Source organism: Panthera leo, chromosome C1 (genome assembly GCF_018350215.1).
Source record: "Panthera leo isolate Ple1 chromosome C1, P.leo_Ple1_pat1.1, whole genome shotgun sequence".
NCBI classification, from domain to species: Eukaryota; Metazoa; Chordata; class Mammalia; order Carnivora; family Felidae; genus Panthera; species Panthera leo.
In genome coordinates this window covers 117,388,939-117,404,759 of record NC_056686.1, presented here as the reverse complement: position 1 = coordinate 117,404,759, position 15,821 = coordinate 117,388,939, and the positions used below count along the sequence as shown (strand labels likewise).

Sequence of the window (15,821 nt, the reverse complement as noted above, 5' to 3'; positions counted from 1 at the left end):
GCCCTATGTCGGGCTCTGTGCTGACAGCTCAGAGCCTGGAACCTGCTTCAGATTCTATGTCTCCCTCTCTCTCTGCCCTCTGCATTCCTCCCCCATATGCACTCTGTCTCTCAAAAATAAATAAACATTAAAAAAATTTATTTTTTAATTTTTTTTAATGTTTATTTATTTTTGAGAGACAGAGACAGAGTGTAAGCAGGGGACAGAGAAAGAGGGAGACACAGGATCCGAAGCAGGCTCCAGGCTGTGAGCTGTCAGCACAGAGCCTGATGCAAGGCTTGAACTCACAAACCAGGACCATAACCTGAGCTGAAGTTGGACGCTTAACCGACTGAACCAATCAGGTGCCCCAGGAAGGGCATTTTAGATATCTGAAGAGGTATTATGTGGAAGAGGCATTAGTGTAACCTGTTTTAATAGCCTCCAAGAAGAGTTGAGGTCAGCGAGTATGTAAGAGGTGTGCAGGTGTCACCTTGATATGAAAAACATTTTCTGGGGTACCTGGCTGGCTCATTCAGTGGGGTGTGTGACTCTTGATCTTGGGGTTGTGAGTTCAAGCCCCACATTGGATGTAGAAATTACTTAAAAATAAAATCTCTAACAAAAAAGAAAGGAAGGAAGGGAAAGAAAGAGAGAGGGAGAGAGAAAGAGAGGAAGGAAGGAAGGAAGAAAGGAAGGAAGGAAGGAAGGAAGGAAGGAAGGAAGGAAGGAAGGAATCATTTCCTAACAGTAATTTCCCAAGAAAGCAGCACGTTCTTCAATGTGGGAAGTTCCTCAGGCAAAGATAAATTAACCACATTATGGGCTCTTTTGGTGGTTGGAGGAACTGATCATTCTGTCCAACCTTGAGATGCTGTGATTAAGTGTCATTGTTGGGGTTCTTCCCTCTTTTTTGTAACTCCTCTTTTTAGAAATTTATTCACAGTTTCTGTGCTTGACCTATGTGTTTGAAGTCCTTTAGGGCTTATGCTGGATTAAGATCTATAGATTTTTCAAGTTACGTTCCTCCTCTTAATTACCTGAGGCAATTCCAAGATTTTCTTTATCTCCAGATTTCATTTTAGAAATCATTTTTTTCTTGTTCTTCAGTCAGCAAAAAAAGTGCTTAAAAAGGGGTGCCTGTCTGGCTCAGTTGGTGGAGTGTGCAACTCTTGATCTCAGAGTTGTGAATTCGAGCCCCATGTCAGGTGTAGAGATTACTTAAAAATAAAATCTTCCAAAAAAATGCTTAAAGTAACAAAAGTTAAACTGCATTTATTAGTGAGGACAGGTGGCCTAATTAAGACATGCATGGCCCATGGAGAGCAAACTGAGGGTTATTGGAGGGGTTGTGGGAGGGAGGATGGGGTAAATGGGTAAGGGGCACTAAGGAATCCACTCCTGAAATCACTGTTGCACTGTATGCTAACTAATTTGGATGTAAATTATAAAAAAAAAAAAAAAAAAATTGAAAGAAAAGTATCAGAAAAAAAAAAAGACATGCATGGCCTTTAGCAACTGGTCTTTTTTGGGAAAAGAATTAAAAGTAGGGCATGACAACTGTATTCTATTGACTAGGAATTGGCGGGCTATTTCCATGAAGGGTCAGATAGTAAGTATTTTAGTCTTGCCAACCATACTGTCTCTGTTACAACTACTCTGGCATTGCAACACAAAAGCAACCACATAGGAATGAGCATGGCTGTGTTCCAGTAAATTTTATTTACAAAAGCAGGTGGTGGGCTAGATTTGACCTGTGAGTTATACTTTGCTGACCTCTTCTCTTGATAGTTAAGAACTTAATCTGCAACAGGTTGCCACCATATATGATTTGGAATAATCTGTCATTTTTACCCTTTTGCTTGTATCCAGACTTTAAAAAGGTATAACCAAGAACTATCTCAAAAGCCAAACTTGGCACACAGAATAAAACAAAACAGAAAAATGAGTTTATTTTAAGGTTTCAGTTGCAAGCCAGGGACCTGACAGCTGCAGGAGCAATGAGTCCTGAGTTGCTCACACAGAGGAATTGTTTATGGGGTAAATATAGAAGTTTTGTTTTTTTTTTTTTCTCCCAGCTGATTGATTGCTTAGTGGTCCTGTTTTATTTGGATCAGGATAGCTGACTCAGGGGAACAGGGAAGTCCAGAGATGGTGTGAACTAGCTTGGCATTTAGAAGTTGTCTGGTTTTCTCTGCTGATTTCTGAGAAGAACTGTAAATTCTTTTTTTTTTTTAGAACTGTAAATTCTTGTCAGATTTCCTTCATGTATGTATGTTGATCATCTCCATTTTTATCCTTGACATAAGTGACACCATTTCACTTGATTCTGCAAGTCATTACCTACCTACCTACCTTTCTTTCTTTCTTTCTTTCTTTCTTTCTTTCTTTCTTTCTTTCTTTCTCTCTCTCTCTCTCTCTCTTTCTTTCTTTCTTTCTTTCTTTCTTTCTTTCTTTCTTTCTTTCTTTCTTTCCTTCTTATAATAATCTATTGTCCCATTAGCTAACATATAGTGTATACATTGTAGTCTTAGCTTCAGGAGTAGATTCCCACGATTCATCACTTACATACAACAGCCACTGCTCATCCCAGCAAGTACCTTCCTCAATGACCATCTCACATTTTTTCCACCTTCCCAACCCCCGTCCCCATCAACCCTCAGATTACAAGTAGTTAACTTTCTTTACATCTGCCCTGGACACAGGGCAGTGGACACAGAAGGTATGTGAATAAGTCTAACTTCCCTTTGGAAATGGAGGCAGTCTTCAGACATTAGCTGTGCAACGGCCATACTTCTCCAGAAATCAGTGAGCTGGTACATATCATGTAATTAGTAAGTAGAAATTATACTTTTTATGAATGCAAAGGCAAATATTTCCTGCTTGGCAATAATTGGTAAATAATTTTCCCCGTACCCTCTTGAGTTCTTGGCTGAGACCTCTGTGACAAAAGACCGAGTAACAAGAGAAAAACAAGTTTCCTAACCCAGGAAAAAATGAATAACTCTCAGAGACAGCTTAGAATTCCTGCTTGAATACCACCTTCAGCTAGAGTTGAAAGATGCAGGGGAAGCCAGTTATGAGAAAGTTATAAGGAAAAGTCTGATAAATAAGAGTAAGGTTGTTACGCAGATTTGATTCCTTGCTTTTCATTGAGAAGGGTCTGAAGTACCCAGGGATTAATCTTTGTCCTTCTTGGTGGAGTGGGGAGGAGGGATACTTTTGTAAGTTTATGTTCTGCTTTTAGGCAAATAGGGGGAGAGTGGAGAGCTTTTCTTGTGGCCTTCCAAGATGGACTATCAGTGGCATAGTAACTGGCTGCCACTGGAATTATGTACTATAATAAAAGAAAGTGAAAGTGTTTTAAAGCTGTTACACTCAACTGTATATCAGTAATTTTTTAATGTTCTCATACATCATAATTATAGAAGATACAGATTTTTAAAAGCAGGAAATTTTAAATCTTCCGTTATTCACTGCTAAGAGATAACTACAGTTAACGGTTTTAAGATAAATAATTTCCAAACATTTAAATGTGATGTATTTTTTTAAAATAAAAGTGCAGGGACAATTGCTTTTTAAAACTAATCGATTGTAAACATCTTTCTTTATCAATGACCTATTACAGACAGTAGTTAAATTGCATGCCCATGTCACCATTGTGTTTACTCAGTTCCCTGTTGGACATTTAGATTATTGCTAACTTTCACTGTCATAATCAGTGCTGTGACAAACAGCCTTATAAATAAATACCTTCAATCATCTGATTATTTTCCTGGAAAGGAAGTGATAGGTAGAAGTATAGGCAATTTTAAAGCCTTTATACTTTTGCAAAAATTGGGAGATGGTGACAGTTTATACTTTTACTTGTGAGATGTGTGTTGAATTCTTGTCTTTGTTTGTAATATAGGCAGGTTGCTCTGAGAATCCTATAACTTGCAAATTTCAATAATTACCAAGTAATCTCAAGTCTGCAACATAATTGACTCTGAAAAGAAAATGTCAAACTATTTTGAATTAGCCATGATTTTTCCCTATATATATACTATTAGGATATAATTGACAAATGAATTTGTATTATATTTAAGGAATACAATGTGATGATTTTATATACATATACATTGTGAAATGATGTCTACAACTGAATTAATAAATATATCCATCACCTCACGTATTTACCTTTTTGTTTTGTTTTGGGTTTTGGTGACAGTGCTTAATTAGCAAATTTCAAGTATTCAGAACAGTATAATTAGCTATAGTCACCATGCTATACATTAGATTCTCAGAATTTAATTCATTTTATAACTGAAAGTTTGTACCTTTTTACCAAGCTTTACCTATTTTCCTACCCTCAAGCCCCTGGCAACCACCATTCTACTCTGTTTCTGAGTTGGATTTTTTGTTTGTTTAGAGTCCACATGTAAGTAATACCATGCAATATTTGTCATTCTCTGACTTGTTTCACTTAGCGTAATGTATGTTGTTGCAAATGGCAAGATTTCCTTCTTTTTTAAAACTGAAGTATAGTTGACATGCAGTTTTATATTAGTTTCAAATGTATAACATAATGATTCTACAATTACAAGCATTATAAAATGCTCACTATAAGTGTAGTTACTATCTGTCACCATACAAAGTTACTACAGTATTATTGGATATGTTGGCTATGCTAAGACTTCCTTGTTTTTAAACGTAAATAATATTTTATATATGTACATACACTCACTCACCACATTTTTACTCCATTCATCCGTCGGTGGATGCTTAGGTTGTTTCCATATCTTGGCTACTGTGCATAATATTACAGTAAACACAGGAGGGAGATACCTACTCAAGATAGTGATTTTGTTTCCTTTGGATATATACCCAGAAGTGGGATTCCTGGATCATACAGTGTGAACTAGTCATGATTGAAGAAGGATGTAAGGAACTTCCTGCAATTAATAGGAATCATTCCAAACACTAAGCAGTTACAGACATAGAGTTAGTCCAGAATGGTGATTCTCAGACTTACATGTGTGTTAGAATCACATAGAGGAGCTTGTTAAACATTCAGATTTTAGGGGCCCCCCTGGAGGCAGATGTGTGGAAACCACACTGAGAAACACCAAATCAGAATAAGCACGTTAATTAAATCTTTTCAAATCTGAAAGAATGGTGTAGTATATAATCCCATACATGGCAGCTAGCCTGTTTTACAGAACAGAAGCTGTGTGTGAGACTAAGAAAATGTTTAGAGTCAGTCTGTTGTTTAGATCAGCCTTAAATAGCAAGCACGTAATAATAATGATAATTGTTGTTGTAGTCATTCATTTAAGGTATCAGTTGTAGTACAGATAATTTAAACTTCTTAATTTGCTTCCTTCCATTTATTTCTTTTCATAATGGTTTGTTTATAATGTTTTCATTAAGATCTTCACTGACTGGACTTGTGCCTTATTCTGTCATTTTCATAAGTCTGTACCTGAGAGTGACTGTGGCTATATAACATAATCCCAAGCAAAATCATCTGCCTGATGACAGCTCCAGAATTACAGGGATTAGCCTGTGTAGGGCCTAACCTAAAATCCGGTTGAAGTTAATTACAGCAAATGGCACATGTTCTCCATGTGTGATTTAACTCAGGCATCTGTCCTGGATGATGTAGTCAGTTCTTCAGTAGCTTTAAGGCAGGAAGTTGGGCTAGATGATTTCTAGAGATCTCTACCAATTTGTATTTCATGTTTCTGACTATTGAGTCTTAGTTTGAAACTGCTTATGGTGGGAGGGGACTATTCCTGGAATAGGATAGGAAGGCTTAAGACACGTGATATCCTGGTTGTCTGAATATGAACTTTCATCAGCCCCTTTCCTATTTCTGTATAACTATAGCCCGCCAGAGTTGCTTACACTGTATTTTTAATATCTAGGAGGAGGTGGTGAAGTTGACTGAGAAATGTCTTAATAATGCCATTGAGAGCCCAGGATTGAATGCCAGGAGAGTTCCTCCTGACTTGAAGAGTAACATTTTGAAGGCTCAAGTAGAAGCAGAAGCAGTGCATAAGGTAAGCTGCCTTTAATGGGGAGAGTCCTGATGAAGCGGAAATAAATGAGACTTACAGCTGAGAACCCTGAAGACACATAAAGTACATGAGTGTTAAATAAGGGTGACCTAGCTAGTGATTGCAGACAGCGAGTAGTTCCCAGAAACAGGCTCAGGATGGCAGAATGCCTTCCCAAGTCTAAGTCTAAGCTAGTTTAAGAGGAGGCAGTCATGGGAGAAAAAGTTGAGAGTAAAGACCCTCTAGGGTGTAAGAACTTTTTTTTTTTTTTTAAACTTTTGTTAGGGGCACCTGGGTGGCTCAGTCGATTAAGCATCTGACTCTTGATTTCAGCTCAGGTCATGATCTCACCATTCGTGAGTTTGAGCCCACATCAGGCTCTGTGCTGTCAGCTCAGAGCCTGCTGCGTGGAATTCTCTCTCTCTCCCTCTCTCCCTCTCTCCCTCTCTCCCTCTCTCCCTCTCCCTGCCCCTCCCCACTTGCTCTCTCTCTCTCAAAATAAATAAATAAATTTTTAAAAAATTTAAAAAAAACCTTTTTTTCCCTTTAATTTTAATTTTTTTTTTATAATTTACATCCAAATTAGCATATAGTGCTACAATGTTTTCAGGAGTAGATTCCTTAATGCCCCTTACCCATTTAGCCCATCCCCCCCACAACCCCTCCAGTAACCCTCAGTTTGTTCTCCATATTTATGAGTCTCTTATGTTTTGTCCCCCTCCCTGTTTTTATATTATTTTTGCTTCCCTTCCCTTGGATGGAGGAAACCCTTCCAAATTCCTGTGGAAGTGAGTCCCTAATCTTTGCCGTTTTTATAGCCAGAAAATCTAATGATTTTTAGATTCCTGTCAATACTGTCTGTGGTTTCAGGTCTTTAGCAGTCTGCTACTTCCCACCACCCATCTGACTTCAGTTTGGTAAAGTTGCATGTCACAGTAGTGACAGTTGCAAGGTGAAGGAGTTGGTTGTGACACTGTGAAGGATGCCATGCCCTTCACAGCCTTCAAGGCCTTCAAGGACCAGCCCCCATGAAGTTTATGGCATTCATGCTGTCAGAGTCTGCTTTCCCTTGGTGCTCCCTAACTTTCAGACTTACCCTCCATACTAAAATCAGGACAGCGGCCCGTCTCACCAAGTCATGTTATCAACTAGGATTTCAAAATATCTTGTTGAGAAGATGCACTTTACCCATCCTGTCCCCAGGCACAAGCCTTGAACAGAACCTGAGAAGATTTGAGGAATATTGTTCATGCTTTGGTTATTTATCCTCTCCCCCTAGTGTAAACATAAAGCATGATATTTGTATATAAAAGTAAATATGAAATATGATGATACAGGCTCTGGAATCAGACAACTTGAGTTTGAATCCCTTTCTAGTCTACCACATACTAGTGTTGTGATTTGGCAAGTTAGTTTCTCTAAGCCTCAGTTCAATCGTGTTTAAGAAAAGATAATGGTAGTACCTACCTTAAGGTGGGTTATAAGGACAGTAAATGTAGAGGACATGGAATGGTGAGTGCCTGGCACATAAACAGCATTTGATCAAGTATTGAAGCTATGTGTTGTATTAGCAGTGGCGGTAGTTGTTACTGTTGTTACCTTACATGATATTTCCACTTTGGGACTTTTCTTGACTTGAAGAAGAGAAAAATAAAGTCAATAGCCCTAAAATAAAAAGATTTTATTTTACAGTTAAAAACTTCCCCATGAAGAAAAATCCAGGGCCAGATGCCTTCATTTGGGAAATCTACTGAAGAAATAATTGTTCCATACAAACTCTTTCAGAAAATAGAAGAGGAGGAAGCACTTCCCAACTCATTTAATGATACTAGTATTACCCTGGTATACCAAAACCAGCAAAAGATTTCATATGAAAAGAAACTATAGACTAATACCCTTCTTGTGCATAGACTCAAAAATCCTTAACAAAATAGACCAAGTAGGGTTTATCTCAGGAAAAAAGTCGGTTTATAATTTAAAAACCTCTGTAGTTGACCATATTAAAAAGTAAAGAAAATTGTCTCAATTCATATGGAAAAGGCATTTCACAGAAATCAACACCCATTCATGGTAAATGCTCACAGCAAACTAGAAATAGAATGGAGCTTGTTCAGCCTGATAAAGGGTATCAACGAAAAAAGTCTACAGCTAGCATCACATGCGTGCTGAAAAACACATTCACTGAAATGGCCAGTATTAAAAACTGACCATCCCTGTGTTAGCAGTGATGGCACTCCTGCAGTGCACGTTGCTGGTAAGAATATAAAACGTTACAAGCACTTTACGAAGCATTTGACAATGTATTAAATACACAATTCCTACATGACCCCGCAGATCCACTCTGAGGTATGTACCCCAGAGAAATGAAAACGTAGGTTCATACAGGTTATTAGTACATGAATGTTCTTAGCATTATTTGAAGTCGCTAAAAACTAGGAAAAACCCAAATGTCCATAAACAGGTAAACAAATTGTGGTATATTCATACAGTGGAATGCTACTCAGCACATAAAAAGGAATGAATTGGTGATACATGAGCATCATGGGTGGATCTCAAAAACGTCATGCTATTCTAAAGAGATAGACACTGAAAAGATAGGCATTATGATTCCATGTGTATAAAACTATAGGACATACAGCTCATTGTTTGCCGTGTGTCAGGGTTTTTGATGGGGTTGCATTGGAAGCCTCAAGGGAACACTGTGGGGGTAGTGACAGTGTTGCACGTGTTGATTGTGGTGTTGGTTATGCACCTGTATATATTTTTCAAAATTCATCAAACCACACATTAAAAACGTGTGCTCCAATCAGTTTTCTAGGTGTGTAGGATGGTTTAGTGTTGGTCTGGCTGTATTTCATGGACCCGAGACATGAGGGTTATGGGAGGGGCTGTGGGAGGGGGATGGGCTAAATGGGTAAAGGGCACTAAGGAATCTACTCCTGAAATCATTGTTGCACTATATGCTATCTAATTTGGATGTAAATTTAAAAAAATAAAAAAAAAGTTAACAATGTGCTTTTTACTCTATGTAAATGATACCTCAATCAAGTTAAGAGAAAAAACTGATCCCCTCAGAAAAATATTTTAGAATTTCCTCCTAACATACCTTTTGTGTTCAGGGAAAAATAAAAAGCCAAATATGCAGCTTAGTATCTGTCTCTTCTTTTTATCAGGTAAATTCAAAAAATTCTGACATCGAATCTTTTGGGATTCTGTATATATTGACTAACACACCATGGTGTCTTAAATAATTGAGAGCTGTCTAGTAAAGGGCGTAAATTTGTGTACTATTGAAGTAGAAGTGTGGATTATTAATTTGGGTATGGGTGAGACTGCACTAGGTGAGGTACTGGTATTTCCATATGTAAGGTATGATTACCTCTGGAACTGAAGCAAAGTGATATTTCTGTTTTTACTGGAAAGATGTGTAAATTCCTTATTACTTTAGTATCCTTACAAAGATTTACTTTTTTTTTTTCTTCATTTTCTCAGGTTACAAGAGAAGATAGCTTATTAAGTCATAAAAACGCACATGCTCAGGATGCTGCCACAAACAGGTACAGTTTGGGTTAGACTGAATTAATTTGATGTTCTTTTCCTCTTAACTTTGCTTTTTTGCTCTTTTTTCCTGTTCTTCAGTGTATCCCCAAATAATTTCAGGATATCTATTTGAAAGATAGCTTGAATTCACTCTTGTATCCATTACATCATAGCTGTTTACTTCCTAGTTTTAGATTATCTAGAGATAATTCTAATAGTCTCTACATTCTCATCCTTCTACTGCAGAGCAAAAGCGACCTTTAAAGATATTTTTAATCTGCATGGTGAGGAATGTATATTATTTCTCTTAACTTCAGTGCCATCCTATTATCACAGTGGCTTTGTTCTTACAAACTTTCTACTATGGGCTCTTACATTATTCACATAAATTTCTTTGCTGTTTTAAGTCCCTTCTGTGTCTCTTTCCTTTAATGAGTATTAGGCCATTTATTTGTTTTGCTAGGCTTTTATCCCCTGCTCTGTGCCAATTGTTTTGTTCATCACTGTGTATCCAGTGTTTTGTGCTTAGTTGGTGCTAAACATTGTTGAATGAATGAGTGCTATTTCTTTTCCCATTATTCAAAATGTATTCAGTGAGCAGTTTCCTGATTAATCTTATTCAGTTCCAGGTACTGTAACCAACATAGCCCTAAAGCATATAGCATGCTTCGTATTGTGTAGTTAGTATTCAACAAACATACTAATTGGTGATCAGGGTAAAACTAGAATTACAATTTAACTTTTTAATTAACTTCAGTAAATCATTTGGCCCACGACATTTAATTTTTAAATTTTTTTTTAAAGTTTATTTATTTTGAGAGAATGTGTGCAATTGCAAGCAAGGGAGAGGCAGAAAAAGACGGAGAGAGAGAATCCCAAGGCAGCACCGAGCCTGACATGGGACTTGATCTGAAATGTGAGATTATGACCTGAGTCGAAATCAAGAGTTGGACACTTAACTGAATGAGCCACCCAGCCACTCCTGGCCCACAACACTTTAAATACTGTTATTATTTAGAGTCTTTTAGAACTTCATTTAAAAAAAATTTTTTTTTTTTTCCAATAGGAAAATAATGGGGATAGGACTGCCCAGTTGCATTGAACTCTTACTGCTGGAAACACCCTAGAATGTACTCCCAACTTCTAGATTTGTTTTTCTAAATGGCTGCTGATATTTTGAATAATCTAATTTCCCCCTAGGATTTGAAATGTATCCTTTAAGATGTGTTTAAGTTCCTGTTTATGCTTGGGTCTATTTCGGTACCTTTTCCTTTTTTGTTAATCTTCTCTCTAATCTTTTTTTCCCCCCATGCCATACCACACTTTTAAAAATTACTGTATCTCCTTTTAATATTTCAAGGTTCTAGAAAACTGTGGAGATTATATATTGTCTGTGTACCAAATGTCAAGCTTTGTACTATCTTCACATTTTGCTGTAGTAGGTATAGACTGTTTTTCCTTATCTTTTTTTATTGAGTTGTAATTTCCGTACCATAACATTTTCCCTTTATAAGTATACAATTCAGTGCTTTTTAGTATGTTGACAAAGTTTTGCACCATTACCAGTAATCTAATTCCATAACGTGGTCATCACCTCTAAGAGCAACACCATACCCATTGCAGTCTCTCCACATACTGGATTTGCTTACTCTGGACAGTTCATCTAAAGGAATCACACAATATGTGGCCTTTGTGTCTGGTTTGTTTCAATTAACAGAATGTTTTGAAGGTTCATCCGTAGTGTATCATGTATTGGTACTTCGCTCCTCTTCGGGGCTGAATAATATTCCACTTTGTAGATAGACCACATTTTGTTTATCCATGTATCAATTGATGGACACTTGTGTTCCCACTTTTTGACAATTATGAATAAAGCTGCCGTGAACATTCACATAAGAGAATTTTGGGGGTGCCTGGGTGGTTCAGTTGGTTAAGTGTCTGGCTCTTGATTTGGGCTCAGGTCATGATCTCACAGTTCATGAGTTTGAGCCCTGCATTGGGCTTCACACTAACAGAGTGGAGGCTGCTTGAGATTTTCTCTGTCCCTTTCTCACTGTCCCTCCCCTGCTTGTGTTCTCTCTCTCTCTCTCTCTCTCTCTCTCTCAAAATAAATAAACAACAACAAAAAATAATTTTTGTAGACATGCTTTCAGTTCTATTAATATATACCCAGGAGGGTTATTGCTGAGTCATTTGGTAACTCTTAGGTTCAACTTTTGAGGAACTGCCAAACTGTCTTCCAAAATAGCGACATTTTCTGTTCCCACCAACAGTGTATATGGGTACCACTTTCTCCACATTCTTTCCAGTGCTCATTGTTCTCCATCTTTAGAATTATAGCCATCCTAGAGAGTATGAAGCATGTCTCATTGTGGTTTGACTTTTGATTCACTGAGGATGTTGGATGTCTTTTTTACTTTGGAGAAATGGCTATGCATATCATTTATTTTTGTAGTAACAGCTTTATTGAGATAAAATTTAAATGCTATGGTGGGGGAAGGGGCACCTGGGTGGCTTTAGCCACTTGAGCATCTGCTTCTTGATTTCGGCTCAGGTCATGATCCCAGGGTTGTGGGATCGAGCCCTGCATTGGGCTGAGCGTGGAGCCTGCTTAAGATTTCCTCCCCCTCCCCCTCCCTCTCCCCCTCTTCCTCCCTCCCTCCCTCCCTCCCTCCCTCCCTCCCTCCCTCCCTCTCTTCCTCTCCCCCTCCCTCTCTCCCTCGCTTGTCTGTGTGTATATGCTCTAAATAAATAAATAAATAAACAAATATGCAATTCACCCATTTAAAGAATATAATTTAGTGGGTTTTGTTTTGACATATCTGAATTTTAAAAAATTATCCATAGTTCCTTCATTGTAACTGCCATTACCTAAGTCAGTCACGGTTTATTCTTTTATTAATGGACCAGGGTTTGTTCCAAATTAACGTTGTACATGTTCTTCCTTACACATGTTGTGAGGATTTTTTTAGGGTGTATACCTACATGGGAGTGAATTTGCTGGGTCATGACATAACACTGAGCAGAATGGCTGCGGAATCTTTTCATCTTCTTCATTCCATGTTTTGCAGCAGTGTAAAGTACATATGACTAATCTTTTCTTGAAGGTGTGGGAGAATTCATTGTAAAACATGTTGTTTCACTCCTTTTAATGCTCACTTTTTCTTACATTGAATCTTTTCCTCTGAGCTGTTTCTTCTTTCTGAAGCACAAAGTTATATTTTTTTCTTTTTTAGGCTTTACTGCTTGCTTATTCTTGAAGTTCTTCATTTTCATTACTGTATGGTCTAAGAATAGGTTTAAAACAGTTTTTTTTGTTGTTGTTGTTAGTATTCAAGGTGGCCTTTCCATCTGAAGACCTATGTCTTTTTTCAGTTCTGGAAAATCATAAGTCATTATCTTCTTGAATGTCTAGTATCCGTTAATTGAAACATCTTGATTGCTGCTCTGTTTCTCACAACTATTTCTTCTTTTTTTGTTTCCTTGCCTCTTTTTGCCTCAGAGTTGTGGCTGCAACAGTCATAGCTTCCACTTCACTTTTTCACTCTGGGATTTATTTCTTATTTTTTCTCATTCTCCTTGTAGGATTGGACAGGAACTGCTCCTGTTTGCACACTTTTCAGTGACATTAGGAAGGACTGGGGTTTCCTGCTGGATGTGTTTTCCTGGTGGATGACGGTCTTTGGCTCTAGATTTCCCCCTTTCCTCCCTGGTGTTGAAGCCATCTGTAACGCTGCTCCTGTTCTCACTATTCTTATCTGGGATTAGACACCACTGTGATTCCGGCCAGGCCTTCGGGTAGCAGATTCTCTGGCATCCTGTCATCTGGCTAATCCTGTTGTAATATCTGGAGTACTCTAGATGTGGCTTCTGCCTTCTGCAGCAGAGCTCTGCAGCCTGTGTCCTTAAGTGTTGGCTTCTCCCTCTGGTTTCCTGACTGTTCTCCCATATCTCAGGTATTCTGATTCATTTCTAGTCCACCAAGGTTTCCCATCCATGTATTTGATAACAGCTTTTAAAAATCAGTCGCTTGGGGGCACCTGGATGGCTCAGTCGGTTAAGCGTCTGACTTCAGCTCAGGTCATGATCACGTGGTTCATGAGTTCGAGCCCCACGTCGGGTTCTGTGCTGACAGCTCGGAGCCTAGAGCCTGCTTCAGATTCTGTGTCTCCCTCTCTTTCTGCCCCTCTCCCACTCATGCGTGCTCTCTCTCTCTCTCTCTCTCTCTCTCTCTCTCTCTCTCAAAATGAATAAACATTAAAAAAATTTTTTTTAATCAGTCACTTGATTTATCTTTTTGGTGTATCTGCCTTATTTTAAGATAAATCTTTTCTGAACCTTCAGTAAGATTTAAGAGGGAAGTAAAGTAGTCTGCCATTTTGATCCATCTGTGAATGAGTCTGATGTGGATATGAAAATTGTTACATGGTAGATGGGGAAGGGTCTCACAAAGGCATATGAGTGCAACACTGACTGCCATCACGCCCCTCACAAATTGTCATTTCTTCTTCCTCTACGTGAAGCATTACTGTTCTTCGTGAAGCCCTTTCTTTGAAAATGCTCCCTATGCCTGTATAGGTGCTCCATGATGTGAATTTATCTTTTTCTTCCAGTGCTGTATTAAATGAGAATAATGTGCCCCTTCCTGAAGATTCTCTTGCTCTGATGCATACCACACCTGCAGCAAATGGTTCTGTTCTTAAGGTAACAACCCTTACTTTTGAAGGTTTCTCTGAAGACCATACTGAGTTGAGTCCTGCAGTATAATCATAGACATCTGGTGATTTCTGGTGGATACCGGAACTTAAGCTGTAAGAAAAGCATTGAGCCTCAGTTCTCTAGGGAGAATCCTATTGTCAGATCTCTCACAAGAGTATCACGGGGTTTCTTCAGTTTCTCTGTTATTTGTTGGCCTTTTGTTTTAGGTGCTCTTTGTATTTTTGTTTTTTTTGATGCTGGCTATGCCTCCCTAGTGTCTCAAATGATAGATGACACATAGTAGGCACTAAATAAATATTAATTGAAACACCAGCAACCTATCATTGTGTTGGCAGTATTAACCAGGTCATCACAGCCTCTGCCTTCCTGATAGCCACTTGTGACACCTGTATCAGTCTAGAAATCAGAGAAACCCAGTTCATTGCCCACTGAGTGTTTTAATTTGCAAGTTAAATAAGAAATTGTCCTTGCAAATAAACGTTTACCTCTTTAACTACATAAATGCATTTATTGTAGAAATTTGCCAAATCCTTCATAAAGAGAAAAAATTAGGAATCTCCTATATTCCCACTATCCAAAGACAATGTATAGTTAATATTTAGGTGTATAATTTTTCAGACTTTTGGGTTTAAAAAAAATCCAACCTAAAATATCTTCAGTTAGGAGCTTCCTTTCTGCTAATTAAAATTCTAAAAAGCCATATTGACATTGTTGGTCATTGAAATTGAAGTGGAACCTGAGATTTTTTGGAACAGAGGAGGACATTTAATTCAAAGATTTATTGCATTTGTAATATGTACCAGACAACACGCTAGTTTCAAAAATTCAGAAGTGAATGAAACACGGCCTCTTTTTTCAAACTGCTTATATTCCACTGGGGAACATAATTTTAATACATTGTGGTAGAGACAGATACACGCTGTTTGGGGCACTCACCCAGGCCACGGCGGGGGGTGGGGGGTGGGGGGAGGGTTGGTATAAGAGGAGGGAGATGTGAGAAGTGAGAGAACAACTTTTTCCTATGTGTGATTAAAATTAAGTTGAATGTTGAGACATAAATAGGAGATTGACCACAGCCTCAAGGCAGATAGGTGGAAATAGAACTGTATAAACCAAGGGCCTTTTTGTTATGTGTACTAGACCCTGAATTCTTCTTTTATTTCCAGATTGGAATTTTATCTTTTATTCTCTTTAAGTTCTTCCTACCTACCTACCTTGTCTCTATCTCTCTCTTCTATAGTACAGAGCTGCATCTTCCATAAGGTGCTTCAAATAGTAATTAAAAAGTGTTAATTAACATTTATGGGGGAAGTTCATATTGTACTCTTCTGTAAACAGTGATGTACTGGCACATCTGGATAAAGCAGTGTTTGTAATTTAGGCATCTTCTTCACTCACTGTCTCCTATGCTGAACCTTTTTACCTCTCTCTTCAAGTCTAAGAACTAAGAGCCAGGACGGTCTTAACCTTACCCGAGTTTTGTCTCACTAAAAAGAGTAGCTTTGTAAAAATTCACATGATACTTTATCTTTTTCAGCTTCT

At 38.1% G+C, this 15,821-nt stretch overlaps 1 protein-coding gene across 4 annotated transcripts in view; it reads left to right on the top strand.

The window, feature by feature from the left end:
• The window catches only part of EPB41L5 (erythrocyte membrane protein band 4.1 like 5), a 141,643-nt gene that overhangs the window by 108,926 nt on the left and 16,896 nt on the right, over positions 1-15,821 (top strand). For all 4 annotated transcript variants that reach the window (XM_042954191.1, XM_042954190.1, XM_042954189.1 and 1 more), the window contains exons 19-21: positions 5,889-6,023; positions 9,513-9,577; positions 14,174-14,264. In XM_042954191.1, the coding sequence (XP_042810125.1) occupies positions 5,889-6,023; positions 9,513-9,577; positions 14,174-14,264 (291 nt within the window). The remainder of the gene's footprint in view (positions 1-5,888; positions 6,024-9,512; positions 9,578-14,173; positions 14,265-15,821) is intronic.